General features: G+C 43.4%; 1 protein-coding gene across 1 annotated transcript in view; it reads left to right on the top strand.

Annotated features, from left to right (window-relative positions):
* The window catches only part of Prkar2b (protein kinase cAMP-dependent type II regulatory subunit beta), a 90,097-nt gene that overhangs the window by 45,962 nt on the left and 24,908 nt on the right, over positions 1–19,227 (top strand). Inside the window, exon 3 of the mRNA XM_032907621.1 lies at positions 13,667–13,719. Within this exon, the coding sequence (XP_032763512.1) occupies positions 13,667–13,719 (53 nt within the window). The remainder of the gene's footprint in view (positions 1–13,666; positions 13,720–19,227) is intronic.

Genomic DNA, 19,227 nt, shown 5'->3' with positions numbered 1-19,227 from the left:
GAGACGGCCTCCATTGCCTTGTTGACTTCCAGACATGGGTGGATGGCTTGGGCCCTGCCAGTTTCTTCTATATGCCCACAAAGCATAGCCACAGCACAGACACATGGAAAATTAACCAAACTCCTACCTGTCTCACTTTCCATTGTGTTTCTACTTAGTTTACTGCATCTGGGAACGACACTATCTCATGCTCTCTGAGCTTCAAGCCTCTTGCTTGTCTTTTACTTAGGTCACTGTAACCAGCAATGCTCAGGGCAGGGTGTGTGTGTGTGTGTGGGTGTGTGTGTGTGTGTGTGTGTGTGTGTGTGTGTGTGTGTGTGTGTGTGTCAAAGCTACCATACTGACAGATTTTGGGATTGGGGGGCAGGATGGCATCTTTGGGCAGGGATGCCAGTGATTTCTACTGTGTTCTACTGAAAATCTGGTCTTTTATGAATAAATGCTTCTTCACTTATCATATGTCTTTAATTTCCAGAGTGCTGATTTCCTCCCCTAAGTTCTGTATCATTTCTCTCTGCCTTGCTGGTGGTGGGAGTGGGGCAGGATCTGCCATGTTCCTCACTTTACTATGCTGTCCTGGGACTCGCTGTGTAGACCAGACTGGGCTTGAACTCGGCAACCTACCTGCCTTTACCTCCCAAGTGCTGGGGTTGAAGGCATGTGCCAGCACGCCTGGCTCGGGATGGTTTTTCAAATGCACTTACGGTGTAGAAGAAGCTGCATTATAGTTACAGGACTGAGATAGACCCGGCTTCCATAGTGAGGACTGAACCTGCTGTGCTAGTCGAACACTGTACCACCGGGCTACCTCCCACCATCCCGCTCTTTCAGATAAATGCTGTTAGTTGTATTAGAAACAGCTTATAGTTTTTCTCTGCCATTGCTAATGAGTTATTTTCCTAAAGTATTTGGGAAAATTTTAGCACCTTGATTCTGTTAGTTTTAGAGGCCGTGTATTTTCAGGAAGTATAAAATCTTAAAGCCAATTTTGAGAAAAGATTAGATACCTAAAAAAAAAAAAAAAGAGGAAAAAAAAGATGGTAAGTAAGAGACATCTTTTATGCTTTTATGCTTCTAATTCCTTTTAGTACCTGAGATGGGAATAATTTATGGAAATTTAGTGATTTCTTATTGAAATACAGATGTTTAAAGAAGCTTGAGAAAACTTTTAAATTATTATGATGATGCTGATAGTGGTGGTGATGATGATGGTGGTGGTGGTGATGATGATGATTGGTTTTTCAAGACAAGGTTTCTCTGTGTAGTCCTTGTTGCCTTGGAACTTGATCTGTTGACCAGCCTGGCTTTGAACTCTCAGAGCTCTGCCTGCCTTTCTGCTTGTGAAGTGAGAAGAACATAGAAGGGTACAGATAGGAAAATAAGGATAATCATGGTCTTTCTGTAGAACAGCAACTGTTATGTAAACGTTGGTATCCACCTTGACAGCCATCTTCCATGCATACTTTTTGTAAATATACAATATTCCCTGTCTTGCAAATGACTATAAAAAACATTTAGTAAGATTTAGTGAACATTTCCCTGTATTATAAGATATTCCTGTAAAACAAAACTCTTAATCGAAAGTGAAGTTTTCTTTTATTTACTTATTTTTCTTTTTAAGACAGTGTCTCATGTAGTCCAGACTGGCCTCAGATCCATTGTGTAGCCTTGAGTTCCTACCTCTCCCTCCTCAGAGCTGGACTCAGCAGGCGCGCGCCATCACACCCAGTAGATACGGTGCGTGGGATCGACTCCAGGGTCTCCTGTGTACTAGGCAAGCACTCGACCAACTGAGCTGTGCCTTTAGCCCCTTAAAGATTGATTTAGAGATAGTAATCGCATGCATGAGCGCACATCTTAATTATTTTTGTTTATTATTGGGGATTCTTTTTAACCATCAGTTTTTAGATGAAAGGACTTGTACAGTACTTACTGAATTGAGCTTGAGAATGTTAAAGGCTTTATTTACTTTTTCTTTTCTTAAAGATTTCTTTCATGTATGTGAGTGCACCATAGTTGGCTTTTCAGACTCACCAGAAGAGGACATCGGATTCCATTGCAGATGGTTGTGAGCCACCCTGTGGTTGCTGGGATTTGAACTCAGCACCTCTGGAGGAGCAGCCAGTGCTCTTAACCACTAAGCCGTCTCTCCAGCCTTCAAGGCTTTTACTTTTTGAGATCGGATCTTGCTATCATCCAGACTGGCCTCCAGCTCTGCTGACGATGCCTTTGAGCCTCCTGCCTCTACCTCTCCGGCCCAGAGATTATAGGCTTGCACCACTGTAACTGTTTATGTGGCTCTGGGGATCAAACCCAAGGCCTTGTGCATGCGAAGCAACTTCTCTCCTCAGCTGAGCTGCACCCCAGCCCCTTTCCAAAGCCCATAATACTTTCTGAAGCTGGCTTCTCTCATTCCATTCCCATCGCTCACCCGCAGTGCTGAGGAATTTCAGTTTAAACATGTTTTTGTAATACTGTTTTTTAGTTAAACAAATAAATACAAAAGAGCCAAAGGACTTTGCCAGTTTATGTGACACAAATGTTCACTAGTTTGTTTCTAGCTTTTAATTTTCTTACTTCTTACATCATTCTATCTTAGTTTAAAAATTCATTCGAACGTGTTTTTAATTTATCATCTAACAAATTGATTCAGATCTTGATTGGAGAAAAATGACAGCTAATAAAAAGAGAATTTCTGACAAAGAAGAGATTAGGATACATGTCTTTATATATCATTGCTTTTTCTGAAGACATTTAGAAAATTAGACTCGATAGAAATATGTCATGACCTACAAAACTGTTCACCAAGTCTTATTTTCTTAGAACAGTTTCCACGAGACAGGAACTATGTAATTTCTAAAACGGCTGTTAAGTTTCATTTTTAAAAATGAAAATGGAGTGATGGTGGTGGGGACTTAATAATCCAAGTACTTGGCAAGGCTAAAGCAGGAAAAAAAAAAGTAGTTTATTTAGACAAGTTTTATCCTGTTGTTTTAAATAATAAAGAAGCCAGATTCTTGAGTTCTATAGCTTTTCCCCGTGTTACATAATTCAAGACTTTGCATACTGACACGTCTCTCACATTGGTAAGCAGCCACTGTCTTGCTAGATTTCTTACGATTGCACCGAGAGCCTTGATTAGGGGATTCTCCACTAGTGCTGGTGTTGGACCAGTTGGGACCCGCCAAGCTCCCTTTGTGATCCCTGCTGTAGTTAAGTCCCAGTTTCCCATCCTAGGACACTGTGGTGAAATGACTCTTTTTCTGGAAATGTATTACTGAATTCAGAGACTCCCTGTGGCCTCATTCTCCCCTGTGCATATGTTAGTCAGCATTCACCCCAGAAAGAAGTACTCAAGAATCCTGCTCTGAGTAATAAATGAAATTACTTAGTGGTGCTACATAATATAAAGTGGGACTAGACCTTTGAAGGGCAGAATTATATCATGATGCGAGTGTATTAGTGTATTGGCTAGTATTTCTATTTTGTTTCTTTTAATGTATAAGAAGAGTTTGGGCCAAAATAAATGCCAAAAGATAATCATATTCCCTGAACAATGGAAGCCTTTTGACAAATTTGGGAAATTGTCAGTTGGTATTTAAACCAAAGATCATACTTGGCAAGGAAGAGCTGCCACCCGCCCCTCCCCTGCCCCTTGCCAGCTGTGGCATTGGCTGAGCTGGCTGGAGCCGTGCTGGAGCATTTGATCGCCCTGGTGGTGCGGGTGCAGGTCCGACTCAGCCACCTCTCAGACTCAGATGCAGGCTTTGACTTGGTCCACCCAACATTCATGAACTGCTGGAACCAGTGAAGGAGCTGGTCCTGCAGACCCAAAGGCAACATGACACAGGGCAACAATGGGATCTACAAGAGGAGTCTCAGTGAGGCTCCAGTAGAGTGTAGCAGAAGCCAGAGGCTCAAACCAGCCCAGTGACTCACTGCATTGAACATTTAGGATATACTGTGTGACATACTGTGACACTACAGCTTCCACAGCGAGGGGTGTGTGTGTGTGTGTGCGTGTGCGTTCTTCTTCAGCCTGGGGGCAGGGTGGGTTTACATTGCAAGGATGAGTGTGATTGGGGTGCATGATGGAAAATTCATAAAGAATCAGTAAAAATTTTTAAAAAGTCTCCTTGACTACTATATAATTTTTAAACCTTTTTCTTAGATTTATTTTTGTATATTAGTATCTTGCCTGAATGTATGTATGTATGCATGTATGTATGCATGCATGTATTATGTATGTAGATTTATTTTTGTATATTAGTATCTTGCCTGCATGTATGTATGTATGCATGCATGCATGTATACATGTATGTATGTATACATGTATGTAAACATGTATGTGTCTATGTATGCATGCATGTATGTATACATGTATGTATACATTTATGTGTGTATGCCTGGCATCTGTGGAGGTCAGAGGAGGACACTGGATCTCACTGAACTGGAGTTACAGGTGGTTGTGAACCATCATGAGAGTACTGGGAACCAAATCCAGGTCCTGTCCATGAGCAGTAAATAGATTTTACCTGATGAGCCATCTCTCCAGCCCTTTCCCTTCCGTCCTCCCCTTTTATGAGACACGATCTCACTATGTAGCCCTCAGACTAAACAATCCACCTGCTTCTGCTTCCTGAGTGCTGAGATTAAAGGCACACACCCCATGCTTGGCTCCTTGGCTGTCAGTTTATCAAAGTGCATAATAGTCATCAAATATAACGCTCATAAATACTTACTGGACCAGTTTTAGCAAAGCCCAAATACAATTCTGTTCCAGTACTGTTCTTTGGTACAAACTAACCCACTTACTGCTCACTGCTTGGTTATATTTTGGGGAGACTCCTTGATGAATTCTGATGATTAATAACAAAGATGTAAGTAGAATTTATAAAATCGATATTTAGGAGGCGAGGGATGCGGCTCAGAGGTGGACCAGTTGTCTAGGACTCAAGGACCTGGGATTACTCTCCAGCACCACCAAAAGCCACAGGTTCCTTTCCAAAGGCACTTTGATGAGTTTCTCTTCAGGCCCATTTGGCTGCTCCATATCTTTTTATTCTTTGAGTAGAATTAAATGGAATGTTTGTAAAAGAACAACGAAAAAGGCACTTGTCTTTTCTAATCTTCTCTGTGCTCTCATATATCTTCATAACAGCACCACTGGAGGCACAGTGGATAGCTATCCCATGTGGAGGGGAGTGGAGATCTTATGGTTTGTCTTTCATTCTTGACCCACACGGGCTGTTCATCATATTCATGGTGGAGTTATGTAGAATATTGGAGCCTATCCTACACTAGAGTCCTCCTATTAGAAATGTTCCCTGTTGATAAAATTCCTTCTGTGAAGATGCTGAATGCATGGTCCTTTCACTTACACCCCAGTCTACGTAACTGTTGAAAGAAGTAGTTGATATTTTATAGACCAGATTTTACAGGGAGAAAATATACTAAAGACAGATGATAGTGATTTGGTTACATACTGAAAAAAAAAAAAAAACAAAGTTTTAAACATGGGAAAGATAATGCTGAACATTGATCCAATAAAGTTCTAGCATAATGTTCTGGTTGGGTTTTTTTTTTTCTTTTTCCTTTTTCTCCTAGTGGTATTTTTTGAAACGGGCTTAAAAAGAGTTGACTTTTTAATCTTTCGTAATAAATAGCATGTGAGAAGGTAGTGCTTCCTGGCCTGAAGCCCTGGCACTCACTTGTGTATTCCAGGGGCTCCCCTTCCAATAGCAAGAGCAGCAGCTCACTGACAGCTGCCGCTGGTTCCCGTTTGTGCCGCCACTGAGATGAGGAGAGGTGTATATATGCAAACAGCTTCTCTTTAGAAACCTAGAAACCTGTACAGAAGAGAGAGTGAGTCAACTTTATGTCTGTATTCTAAATGACCTCTCCTATTAAGGAACAACAACATGTTTTGTGCAACTACTAGTTTTATAAGGGATCATGGCAGTTAAATAAAATGCTTGAGATATCAGACATGCATATGAGATGTTACAGTGCCTTACAGAGGAAACAAAACAGCTTGTAGAAGCTCTTAGAATTGATAATTATATATTGGGGATGACTAAGGAGCTATTGAATAAGGAGCTTTAAACAGAGTTTATAGAGAATTCGCAGAGGAGGCTGTTTGTGGATGGCTGAGTCTTAGATTTTGATTGTGGTTTTGAGTCCAGCCTTTCATGGCTGAGCCGTCTCCCTAGCTTTGCATAGCTGATTCTTAAAGCGCCACTGATAACCCTGGCTAGGAGTGGACCATTCTAGATGAAGTGGGAAGTGTATCTCTGTCATGTTGCCAAAGCTAGATTACATAGCTCAATACCTTGGTTAAATCAGTGTAGTAAAGTTCTGGCATAAATATAGTTGGTTTTGGAACTGAATAATTCACTTAACTACATTTAGTGAAAGTTTCTTAAATGATTAATGACTAGCTAGACGATACATTTATATTGCTTCTTGTAGATGAAATGTAGATGATGGACTGGATTACGGCGGCACACGTATGCACACACTTGTTTAGACAGGATTTGTCTGTGTAGCTGACTTAGTGTTATGCTTCTGTGAAAAGACAGCAGGACCAAGGCTGCTTACAAAAGAAATCATTTATTTGGGCCCCTGCTTACAGCGTCAGTGGGTTAGTCTGTTATCATCATGGTGGAGAGCATGGTGGCACACAGGCAGACATGGTGCTGAGGAAGGAGCTGAGAGCTACATCCTCACCCCTAATCTGCAGGTAGAGGGACACTGAGCTTTGCCTGGGCTTTTGAAACCTCAAAGTTCACCCCTCCCCACCAGCAACATACCACACTTTCAACAAGGCCACACTTCCTAATCCTTCCAAACAGTACCTCAGCTGGGGACTAAGAGTGGAAATATAGGAGCCTATGGGGAGCATTCTCATTTAAGCCATCACAGTACCCCAGGCTGACTTCAGACCCAAGTTCTTCCTGCCTCAGCCGCCTCTGAGGTGAAGTTATGGACATGCACCCCCATACAAGATTAGAGAAGGGGGCTTGCGTCTTCATCCCCTCTCAGCCGTAGGACCCCTTCTGTCTCAGGCCTGCGCATGCTGCCACAGTCTCTGTGGGTATGTGTCAGCACTTGTGTCTGGAAGGCTCTGTTTTCTTGGCATCTTTCGTCCACACTGGCTCTGACAGTCTTCCCTCTCTTCTTTCACAAAGCTCCCTGGGCCCTGAGAAGGAGATTTGATGGAGACACCTCATTAGGACTTAGTAGTCCAAGGTCTCTGATTCTGTGCACCTTGTCCAGTTGTGGGTCTTTGTTTCCGCCTGCCGAGGAGGGAGCTTCTCTAATGATGATGAACAAGAAACAGAGTAGAGTGATCTGCGAGTATAGCAGAGTGTCCTTGGGGACCAATTTACGGCTCTGTTCCTTCAGTAGAGATTCATGGGAAGGACCCAGCGGCAGGGGGTCCTGGGCTCTATAAGAAAGCAGGCTGAGCAAACCTCGAGGAGCCAGCCAGTGAGCAGCATCCCCCTGCGGCCTCTGCATCCATTCCTGACTCCAGCTTTATGCTTTGAGCTCCTGCCCTGAAATCCCAGATGATGTGCTAGAGGCTATAATAAGTGAATGCTTTCTTTCCCAAGTTGACTTGGTCATATCACAGCAATAGAAACACTACCTAAAGCAGATAGTTCCTGATGGCCGAGAACAGATGTGTACATACCAGACTGCCCTGTAGATGGGTACTGCATGGAGCCTGTGGTGTCACCTCACTGTTTCCCTTCCTTTGCCTGAGCAAGTGCATTTCGTACTGGTGTTCTCAGTCTCTTTATCACCCTCCTTGCCTCTGAGATTTAACTGTAGGCACATTGTGCATCGTATGCATTTGGTGTATATTTTGTGCTTCCCCTCACCCCCGGAACCATCTCATCTGGTAAGACACTTGCCTTCCTGATAATTATAAAAGATAAAAGTTTTTTTCTCGGATAGTAGGGCATTTCCACTCCAGTAAGCTAAGTTCAGCAGTCTTGAGTGAGACTTCTGTTGTTTAATACACCTGTGCTTTTTTATATGTACTTTATTTTAAGCTAATTATTATTTAAATGTGTATGCAAAAACCCAAGTGCATTGAGAACACACATGCACAAAATTAACTTTTGTGTATTGTATAGAAGACAATAATTTTTGAGATTAAAAGATCTCTGAAACAAAGACTCACAAAGTCTTTGTGTCGAGGCCATATTTGCCTGTCATTCTTACAATGAATATTTATGGAGGACATATTGTGTAGAATACAGCATCAGCGAGCACCCAATGGGGTTCTTTATTCTTTGACAACCAAGATGCTAGCGTGGGCTATATTCATGTCTAATGTCAGGTTATCTGACTATTGAATCACAAAGATAACCGGCAGAGTGAAGAGGGATCTTCCTTTTATAAAAAACACAACAAACCTCGGAGTTGGCATAACCCTTTGTCTGCCACACTATAAATAGAGCTCACGAGGAGACTGAAGGCCAAGTTCGGCAGGATGCAGCGTCGGCACACATCTCCTCCTGCTGTCTGTTCTGCAGTCTGTGACAGTTGTCTGGCTACACCAGGGTGCACTCTCTCTGCAGTGTGGGGATATGCTTGAATTCCTAGACCATTCTCAACAACCAGGATACTATCCAAACACATATGTGCAGTAGAGCAGTGAAATTTAAATATATCTTAAGACTGTCTCCCTCTACGGCTTAGTTGCCAAAGAGTAAAGGATACAGTTTGAGGATGAGTTTCAGATTGTCAGGAAGATACAGGGCGATCGTGTATCTGGTAGAATAGGAGGCAACACAGGCTACATGGAGACCGTCTTGACAGACCATCCAGACAGCCCAGCATTCATTTGTTTTACACAAATATTTACCAAGTTCCTTAATCTCCGTGCTTCTTAGTGAATAAGATGGAAACCCCTTCTTTACTTATTCCTTGGTTCCGATTTCTTGAACAAATAACCCAGTCAGCTTCTCATTAATCTACTTAGAATGTGTCTGACAGTCTGTGACACTGGAAGCTACTAGAAACAGCGTCCTATTCTCAAGGACCGTGGAAGATCGCTCATTAGCAAGTCTTTCCCATGTCCATCAAGCCAGGCAGTGGGCCCTGTCCCTGCTAGGGAGCAGCAATACCCAGCCGTCCCCTACAGGGCCGTGAGACAAACACATTTTACCATGTTAGAAAGAACATAGTATGTTAAGTTATGACAGTGAGTCCTCCCACAGTTGGAGGAGCACAAAACGTCCTTTCTGAAACAAATGCACCTAAATTAGCTCTGTGTGGGTGAAAGGTTACGATCTGCCCCTCTCCTACCCCAATTTGTAGGTGTGTTAGGGGAAGTTTGTGGTGGTAGAGATTAAACTCAGGGCCTCATGGGTACCATGTAAGCCCTGTCCCACTGTCCCATAGCCACAACCCATGACTCTTGATCTGACTTTTAACATGTGGCTGGAGAGAAGGGGTGGCTTGGGAGAAAATGAGGTGAGTTCTAATGAAAGGAGACTGCAGGATGGCTCTGCGGACTGTAAGGCCTACCGCCACAACCTTTCAGAGTTGCGAGTGACATTTGTATAGGAGGTCAGTTCTAGTCAGTGAGACAACTGCAGCAGTGCCAAGAATCAGTCTCAAATACTGGCAAGTACTCCAGGGAAACTGATGACCCAACACAAACACACATTGATGATAAAGATGCTCAAATGAGAGGAGTGTTAAGTGATTGACGAGGACACAATTGATAAGCTGCTTACAAAATGACAGATTTTTTTTTCCAAGTTCTTTTAGTTAGTGGCCAGCAGTTTGGAACCACAGGACTAGAAAATGCTTTCTGCGAACTGAAATTTAAGATAACACTAATGAGTCAGGGGACATGGAGAACTGTTAGCTGCTTCATCTCCTATTGAATATTGGTCATTTGAGCCAGCTACCTTCACAGTGTGAATGCTCCCAAACACCCTCCGTTTGGATTGACTCTTCTCCTCTGTCTTCCTCTGTGGAGTCTAAGAATTTTGTTAAAAGGCCCTTGCTTTTCTTTCCCTTTTTGCATTGTACAAATGATATAGCCGTCCCATTCCCTATCCGGCTGTCATTCATGGAGACGGAAAGTTGCAGAGCCTCACCTAGAAGAGGTTTTCACCCCTGTGGAAAGTTGTAGCCCAATTAAAGTGCGTAAGCTATGTTAGCTAATGATACAGTGTGTGGGTGTGTGCGGGTGCACACGTGCACGCTCACATGCGCTATCCAGCCAGATATTGTTTGACAGATTCTTAACTTTCTGTTTCCTAATCACCAGGCAACTCCTTAATTATGGTTTTCCGGCCCGGAGAGAACTGACTGGTCATGCTGACTTCGTATTTCATCCAGGAAGTTACTTACTAACTTGGCATTCTGACTTTATGTATCTATCATTGGAGGTCTTTAGATATGAGCCTTTTCTCAAGAAGTGCTGTTTCTGCTGAGTGCTCAAGTCCAGGCACTGTGGGGAACCTTAGGTATACAGCAGTGGTTGACAGCAAGGGTCCTGGGGTCGAGATAGACAGTTCTGGGATCAAATATGGGTCCTGTCATTTACTAGGATGTGTGACTCCGACCTTTTTATGTCCTGGTCTTGCACCTGTGAAGTGGTCACATTGGCTATTGTAGGATTGTGGGATTGAGTAAGAAAATGCAGGTCAGGGCTTTTGAGCCTCAGTAATTTGAGTATGTAAAGCCAGGTGGATGCTGTATTTGGGGTTGGTTTTGTTTTTTTGTTTTTCGGTTGTGTGTGGTGGGGTTACTGCATATGGTAGGCCTTTAAACAGCACCCTGACCCAAGTCTACTGTATGTCTGTGGCCTTCCCTAGCCCCCTACACTTGGATGGTCAAATTGTCCCCAGGCATCTTCTGTGAAGGGCAAAATGTGGCTGCACAGAGCAGGGTCTGCAGAAAGATAGTGGTGGCTATTATCATAATGATGATAAAGGCACCGGGGAGGACAGATGCCATTCAGGATGCTGTCCTGAGACCCACAGGGCCATTCATGAGCCTGTCATTTTATCGCCTTCATCATTGTCATCATTACTAGTTTCACGCTTTCACTTCCTGTGTCTTAGCCAAGATAAACTCCTGTCAAAATAAAAACACCTACCTACCTTTGAAGAAATGAAAGACAAGTATTAGATCTTTAGATTCGCAAATGAGAAAATGGTGTCTAAGCTCATGAAGTGTACGGTATTCCTGTGATGTTTAATGTTGGGGTTAAGTCACATTGTTATATTTTCTTCCTCAATGCACAGCACTGTATTAAGCATAAACAAACAGAAATTTAAATTATTTTGAGCAGTCTAACCATAAAATAATGTTAAAAAGTTGACTTTGTCCAGGTATAGTGGTGCATGCCTTTAATCATAGCCTTGGGAGGCAGAGGCAGGTGGATCTCTTATGTTTGAGGTCAGCCTGATCTACGTAGTGGGCACTAGGACGTCAAAGCTACACAGAGAGGGGGGCGGGTGGAAACTTCCTTTAAAGGGTAATAATATATTCCCCATAGAGGAGATATATAGCCAAAGTATTTTTAAGTTGTCCATATTTAATAGTTTTAAACATTTAAATCCTTTCTTTTAAATTGGCACCCAGCTCTTTCATGTAGCCAGAGAGCCTTTTTATATTCTTTGTAGAACAGTGGATGGGTACAGCGTCTTGTAGAAAAATACACAGTAAATATGCCTTAAGATTTATCATGCCTTTTAGGCTCCCAAAATAACATTTGAAATAATGTAAAATGTCTACATATATTTATGGTGAAGAAATTTATTATAAGAATATTATAATAAAAAGCTAGTTAAATGGTCAGTATTAGGAATGAAGTTAATAGCAAGGTAACATAATTTGTGGTCCTTAAGAACAATATTTAGTGTTTCTGGTGACGCAAACATTCTTAGCACTAAGGGAAAAGGAAGCAGTTTTCAGACTGCATGTGTAGTTTAAATTCAACTCCAACAAAGACCAGGAGGAAATATTGTCAGTATTGCAACATCTGGTACTGAGGAAGTGGATTGTGAGGTTCTCATAGCTATATGATTAAATTGTTCATTTCATGGCAAACTTGGATTTTTTTTTGTTGTTGTTGTTCATGTTTTCCTAGGTAATTTTAGGGTTATAAATGCTTCTTTACTTTGGAGATAAAGATTAAAAGGGTTAAGTATTGAGTAGGAATAAGCAAAAAAAGCAATGGCCAATATCTTCAAGTATGGATTTATATTATTAAATTTTCATATAAATTATGATATATAATCAATTTTAGGGGGGTAGATTCCTTTCCTTGTAATTAATGGCTTTTAAAAAAACCATCATTGCATTCTTTTTTTTTTTTTTTTTTTTTTCGGGCTGGGGACCGAACCCAGGACCTTGCGCTTCCTAGGCAAGCGCTCTACCACTGAGCCAAATCCCCAACTCCCATCATGGCATTCTTTATGATCATTAATTTTAAATTTCTTTTTTGGTTGAGATTTTATATATCGTTACACCATTTTCCCCTTCTATTTTCTCCCTCCAAATAGTCCCATGTTCTCTTTTTTGCTCTCTTTCAAATTCATAGCCTTCTTTTTCACTGTTATTAACATAAGTATATGCACATACATATACATTCCCATACACACACACACACACACACACACACACACACACACACACACACACACACCCTGCTCAGTCTGTTACTGATTAGTGTTCCTAGTGAGTATTTGTTTTCCAGGCTCACCACTTGGGGGTGGGTAAACAGTTGGTGTGCTCTTCCCTGAGGAAGACGATTTCCCCCATTCTCAGCATTCCTTAGTTGCCTGTAGTTATTTGTGGAGTCGAGGTCCCCAGTCTCCCCCCCCCCGTCTACCTCAGTATATCTCATGAAAGTGTCATCCTTGTTCAGTTCATGCTTAGGCAGTCATGTTGGAAAGACTGTGGGTGTAGCATCTGACATTGCTACACCCACCTGACATCATAACACAGTCTCACAGCAAACTCCCCGGTCCTCTGCAGTCTTCCCACCCCTTCTTCCACAATGGTCCCCCAGCCTTTGGTGTGGGAGTGCTTTGTAGACATATCCAGCGTGACGAGGCTCCACAACTCTGCATTTTGATTGGTTGTGGTTTTCTGTAATGCTCTCTGTGGCAAAGAGATGTCTACTTGACGAGGAGTGAGGACTACACTTATCTGTAGGTATAAGGACCCATATTTAGATGTAGTGAGGGATTACACTGGCTTAGTAAAATGGTGGTTATAGATTCTCCTTCCATATTGATGTCTTCAGTAGCTTGTTGGCTAGGTTTCCAGTACCAGGTACCATTTCCCTCTCGTTGTCAGGTCTTAAGCCCAACTAGAAAGCTGTCGGTTACTGCCGAGTTGTGCCTACTGCACCCTCAGGTTTGCCGCACCATGCTGGCGGTCCTTGTGGCTCATAGGTATCATATTTTGGTAGAACTGTTGGTCGCTTCCCTCCTTCGGAAGCCTGCATGGCGCCCTCTGGTACCATGGAAGCTAACCCTCAGGGAGGAGGCTTTCAGGTCAGTACCAGCTCAGGGGCTTCTGGGTCCTGTGTCCGAAGCACACTGATGATTAATTTTTTAAAGATATTTATTGCATGTGTTTGATGAACAGATGTTTAAAATGTCCCCTTTTATATTTGCAGTATGTGCAGAAGCTTATAATCCTGATGAAGAAGAAGATGATGCAGAGTCCAGGGTATGTAGTTTACTGAACTAGGTTATGTTAAGCGGGCGCTCTCACATTACGTAAGGCAGTAATAATTGAAGTCTTAACAGACACAGGCTTTCGGCACAGACAAGCAAAGTATCTTCTCCTTACCGTGTTTTAATCAGAGTCGCTCTTGGATGAAGCGAGATGGGGCAGAAGTGCTCACTGAAGGTATGGCTTCGGTCCTTCCTGCACGGGCACCCTGAGGAGGAAATGTTTTGAGCTAATTCTCTTGTAGCCATGGTTGTTTGTGATAAGTGTTCCCTGTATAGGAAGATCCTAGAGAAGATCAGTCAGTAACAGAAGGCTCCTCTGAAAGACACAGGCCTCATAGCATCACAAGGAAGCTGCCAACACAGCGTTCGCTCGACACACTTAGTGCAGACTCGTTCTTGGAGGCCCTGATGGCTCTGCAAGGCTTTGCCTCGTGCAGTTTGATGCAGCTCCTAAGTGGTGTCCTTAACTTACATCTCCCATTGGTAATCCGGTAAAAAGTAAACTAAGTTGAAGGTCATCGTGCTCGAACATGAAGACCATCATACCCAGCCTCCCCCCCTCCCGCCTTCCCCTCTCCTTCCCTTCCTTCTTTTCCTTATACATACTTTGGAAAGGTCTTCCTTGCACCTTCAGCCTTAGGAGGTGTTTTTAAAAGCCTGTACGTATAGCTCTGAGAAACGAAGATAGTGGGTCCCCACTTTAAGACTGTTAGGCCCCTGAAGCGGATGAACACTCCCGGTAGCAATCCGACTCTTCTTGCCAATCTGAAGCATGCTGTCACTACGCTGTGTGATCTAAAAACTACCTCCTCTACCAACGTACCTCATCCGTGTCTCTACCAGAAACAGTAATGGATGACAGTTGAGGGCCACACACATTCCTCGTGCTTGTGTTAACTGTATATGGTAAAATTGAGTAATCAAGGTAATTTGAGGTAGTTTAAACTAGTTTTAAAAATCTTAAGACTAAGGGACATAGTTTGAAAGCAACATTTATTATCTCACTGGCTCAAAAAGCTGAGACCTTGAGAGTTCTGGCTATCATTGAGAGTTAGTTAAGTAACATGGTTTAGCTAGTTCATTCCCATTGTAGTTAATATTCACTTAGCAGCCAGTCAAATGGACTTAAACATAGGAAATACCAGTGTGAGCTTATTGGATTCATGTTTGGACATATTGCCAATTTCAGAAAGAGTTCAGAGGCTACACCGTAGACAGAGCCACCTACCTTTAGGGCAGATGTTCCCAACCTATAGGTCATGACCCCTTTGGGAGTTGCATATCAGATATCTTGCATATCAGATATTTACAAAATTATAGTTATGAAGTAGCAGTGAAAATGACTTTATGTTTGGGGTCACCACAATGTGAGGAACTATGTTAGAAGGGTCGCAGCATTGGGAAGGTTGAGAACCACCTCTCTAGGGTTCTTCAGCAGCAAAGGTTTAGACTTTGAGTGGTGTTAAGGGCACTCACCCAACACTATCCTTATTGCTGTCTTTCAATTCAAGATTCTGGTTTCCCCTGGAACTTCTAATAAGTCCCATGTTAACCAGTTGCGGCAGGGCTAGGAAGTCAAGGCTCAAGAGACCACTTGTATAAGCAGGGCAGGCATTTTCTATGGAGGATATGGGATGGTCCAGATCACTGTAGGCAGTGCCATCCCTGGGCTGGTGGTCCTGGGTTCTGTAAAAGCAGCCTGAGCAAGCCACGGGCAGCTAGTCAGTAAGCTGTACTCCTCCATGGCCTCTGCATCAGCCCCTGGATCCAGGCTCCTGACATAGTTGAGTTCCTTTCCTTAATTCTCTGGATGGTGGACTACAAGCTATAAGATAAAACAACCCTTTCTTCTGAAGGAGTCTCATTGCAATCAGAGTGTCTCATTGCAGCAACAGAAGCCCTAAGACACTGGAGTCTGTATGGGTTGGGGACTCACTTTAAGCCTTGCCCTGGCTAATAATTTAAGTTTCTACGTAATGCATTAATTACATATTAATGATTATAATAAAGTGCTTTAGGGTTTTGATTAGGTTGAGAATGCTTTCTTCTAGATGCCATGCTAAAGATTATATCTTGTCTTTGGCCTTAAAACTGTAAGGCAAACAGTACCATAGTTCCAAGGTATGATTATTACCGATGTCAAAATGAGTTAGCTCTAGTTAGATGGGCATTGAAAAATGTCTGTGAGGAAAAAATATACTATATATATTGATAGAGTAACATTTTATATTATTAACTGGAATTTTTTATAATCATGAAATCTATAAACTACTAAAAATGGATATGTATCTTCATATGAATTTAAAGAAAATCTAAATACTTAAGACTCATTTTAGCAAAAACTAATTTGGGTTTTAGTTGGAATACCAATAATGAAAGAGAACTTAAGGGTTGTATAGTTCTAGCACGTGACATTGGAAGGAAGGGTGGTATATTTCCTCGTTCTAGCCTACAAAGATCTCTCGGACGCACTTCTGCATAGCTGGCCAGGGGCTTTAGGTATGCTGGGTGAAGCAGCCTCTGTCCTCTTTATTAGAGGCTGGCGGCTGATGCAAACAAGCAAATTAATGAGTAATTACAAAATAGGAAGTGCTCAAAGCACAGGCGGACATTGTATAGGGATTAAAAGTCTGGAGTGACTGGGGTCTCCTTGAGCTAAGACGTAAGGCAGGACAAGAGTCATGCCTGGGCTCACTGGGCAGCCACCAGGACAGGGTATGAAGCTGTGTGGTGGAGGCAGGTGTGGCCGGCTCAGGGCTCAGATGAGGTCAGAAACGGGGGAATGGAAGTGCACCTCAGCACAGGGTGGGGCCCTCTGAGGTTTGCAGCTGGAGAATGGGGTGCTCTCCTTGGACGTTTGAGAGGTCTCCTTTAGGTTCTCTTATGTTCAACCTCTTCCTGAAGGTTGGAGTGAACAGAACGCAGGGTATGTGGAGAGCATGGCTAAGGAAAGCATTCAAGTTGTCTTTCTGATTATTTTCCTTGAAAGGCAGTAGAGATTCAGAGCAGGAGTTGGCAAATGCTTTAGTGGGAATTTTTTTTTTTGACTGAAAATTCACTGCTCCTCCACATGAATATTTAATGTTTGGGAGTCGGAAGCTAGTCAGCCCTACTGCTGCAGCTCAAAATCAGCACAGGCAGTGTGCAGATGAGAGCACGTCTGTTGAACTTGAATTTCATCTAATTTCCATGTGTTAGAGTGTGTGTGAGGGACAGAGACAAGGCAGGCAGGCAGGCAGGCAGGCAGGCAGACAGACAGACAGACAGACAGACAGACACAGAGAGAGAGAGAGAGAGAGAGAGAGAGAGAGAGAGAGAGAGAGAGAGAGAGAGAGAGAGAGAGAGAGCAAAGGCAGGGCCACTCTTAGCTCAGAGAGCATTGAGTACACATGTGCTGGTGGGTGTGGCTTACTGTTCTGGGGTCTGGGCGTTTACTGATAGCCCCCCGGTCTGTAGTCTACAGACTGTGAGAGGAAGAGGTCAACCGAGTGAGTTTGTTTTTTCCCCTCTAAGTTGCCACCTGTTTCCTGGGGTCTGTTACTAGGTTGAAATGAATGTATATTGATGGGGCCCATGAAATACTGCCTGGCACACATCAAATGCCACATAAGTGCTTGTTTAGCAGTATTTGTATCCTGAAATGAGGAATTTTAATAAAAATCAAAAGAACCTGTGGGCTGGTAAAAGCTTACCCTCTGGGTAGATTGCTAAATTTTAAGTGTTCTGGAGACACAAACCTCTTAATGCAGAATCGTGTCAAGCCTCATGGAAATGGTGTCTGTACAAGCAGGCCAGCATCTTCTGCACCAAAATCATCCAGGGGTGCACCTGCCATCTGACTGCTCCCTGAGCACAAAGTGTAATAGGAGAAGGGCCTTAGGAGGGAGCTGGGAGGAGTGGGAAGATGGGGAACAGCAGTGACCGTAGCCCAGGGAGGGCCTGGGAAACACAGTTTAGACAGGTTAATTGGTTAGAGCAGAAGGGTCAGGGAAAAGTTGGGGCTCCTTCTTCAGACCTCATGGGAAGTGAAAGGGTGGAAAGGAAGGGGGAAGACTTGGATTGACAGCAGGGGTGAAGCAGCGCAGGGCGGAGAGCAGACAGTGGGCTGGCATCCCCAGCCCCTCTCCTGCATCCCTCCCCGATGGCTGCTCTACAGGCCCGCCCTTGCTGTTCCCTTCAGATGGAGAAGTAGCACTCAGACTCATCTCTTGTTTTTCAAGTAGAAAATGGTGAGTTTTGGTGAGGGCGATCTAAGTGTTGAGCGTTTCTATGTAGCACAGGCTAGAAGCATTGTGCCCTCCTGCCATCTTAGGGCCTCAGTTCAGGCGAATGTGGGTCAGATAGTAAACAAAGGTTTCAAATCACAGAAAAGACAGACACAATGTAAGGGAGTAAGGTTTGTTTGGGATCCAGTTTCTGGGGGTTTCAGGTGGAGGAGGGGTGGCTTTAATAGTGTCTTAGTCCTCGGTGGCAAGAATGTCACAGGGTAGCATCCAGGAAGGGGTTGCTGGTCTGGGAAGACAAGCAGATAAGAAGGGCCTGCCCATAGCCATGTGCATCTGTGAGCTGGACCTCACCTGCTAAGCCCCCCACAGTCCTCAGAGCAGCAGCATGAGGCTCAGTGTGGGGGCACACAGAGCCAAGGTACAGCATTCAACTGAAAATCTGTAAGGGTTTATTCACCAGCCAGTAGTCACCTATAAGTCACAGGCACAGGCGTGGTGCGCATTAGAATCCCCTCCTTGTACTGTCATGTCACCGTTTTTAGGTCTAGGGGTCCGTTGCTATTAGTTTTAGGTTTTTTAGCTATGTCTCCTGCTAAGTTAAATGTGCCTGGGGGGTTGGGGATTTAGCTCAGTGGTAGAGCGCTTGCCTAGGAAGCGCAAGGCCCTGGGTTCGGTCCCCAGCTCCGAAAAAAAGAACCAAAAAAAAAAAAAATGTGCCTGGAAGTGTTGGTGTCTGTGGGCACAAGCTCATTGCTGTCTGATTCTAGCTGCTTTGATGGGAATGGTGAGGCATTTGCTCATGAGATCCTACAATTATTGTTTGAATCAATATAGCCATAGGAGAAGTAGTGTGTTGGGTTTCCAGGAATCCACTGCATGCCTGCTTTTAAGAGCAGCTTTTACCTCATGTTATATTTACAAACCACCAGTGTTCACAATAAAAAGAGCCTTTTAAGTTAGGCATAAGGCTCAGTGGGAGAGCGTTTGCCTAACGTGGCCAAGGCTTTGGATTCGGTCTCAAGCATTCCCATGTCATGAAAAGAAGAAGCCAATTTGTTGGTCCATTGAGTCTCACAGAGGACCCCATGACTGCTTCATTGTCCTGGAGTAAATGTTCAATAAAAGTTTAGAACACTGGCCTCTCCTGACTTTATCCTATAACGATATCCTATAATGATCGCATCAGTATTTCTTGGAGTCATTTCCCTTGGGGGCAGTGCATGGTTGCTGGGTCCCTTCGTAAAAACCCTTTATCTGCTATCAGAGAAGTTACC

Source organism: Rattus rattus, chromosome 7 (assembly GCF_011064425.1).
Source record: "Rattus rattus isolate New Zealand chromosome 7, Rrattus_CSIRO_v1, whole genome shotgun sequence".
Classification (NCBI taxonomy): Eukaryota; Metazoa; Chordata; class Mammalia; order Rodentia; family Muridae; genus Rattus; species Rattus rattus.
This window is presented reverse-complemented; position numbering and strand designations above follow the sequence as displayed.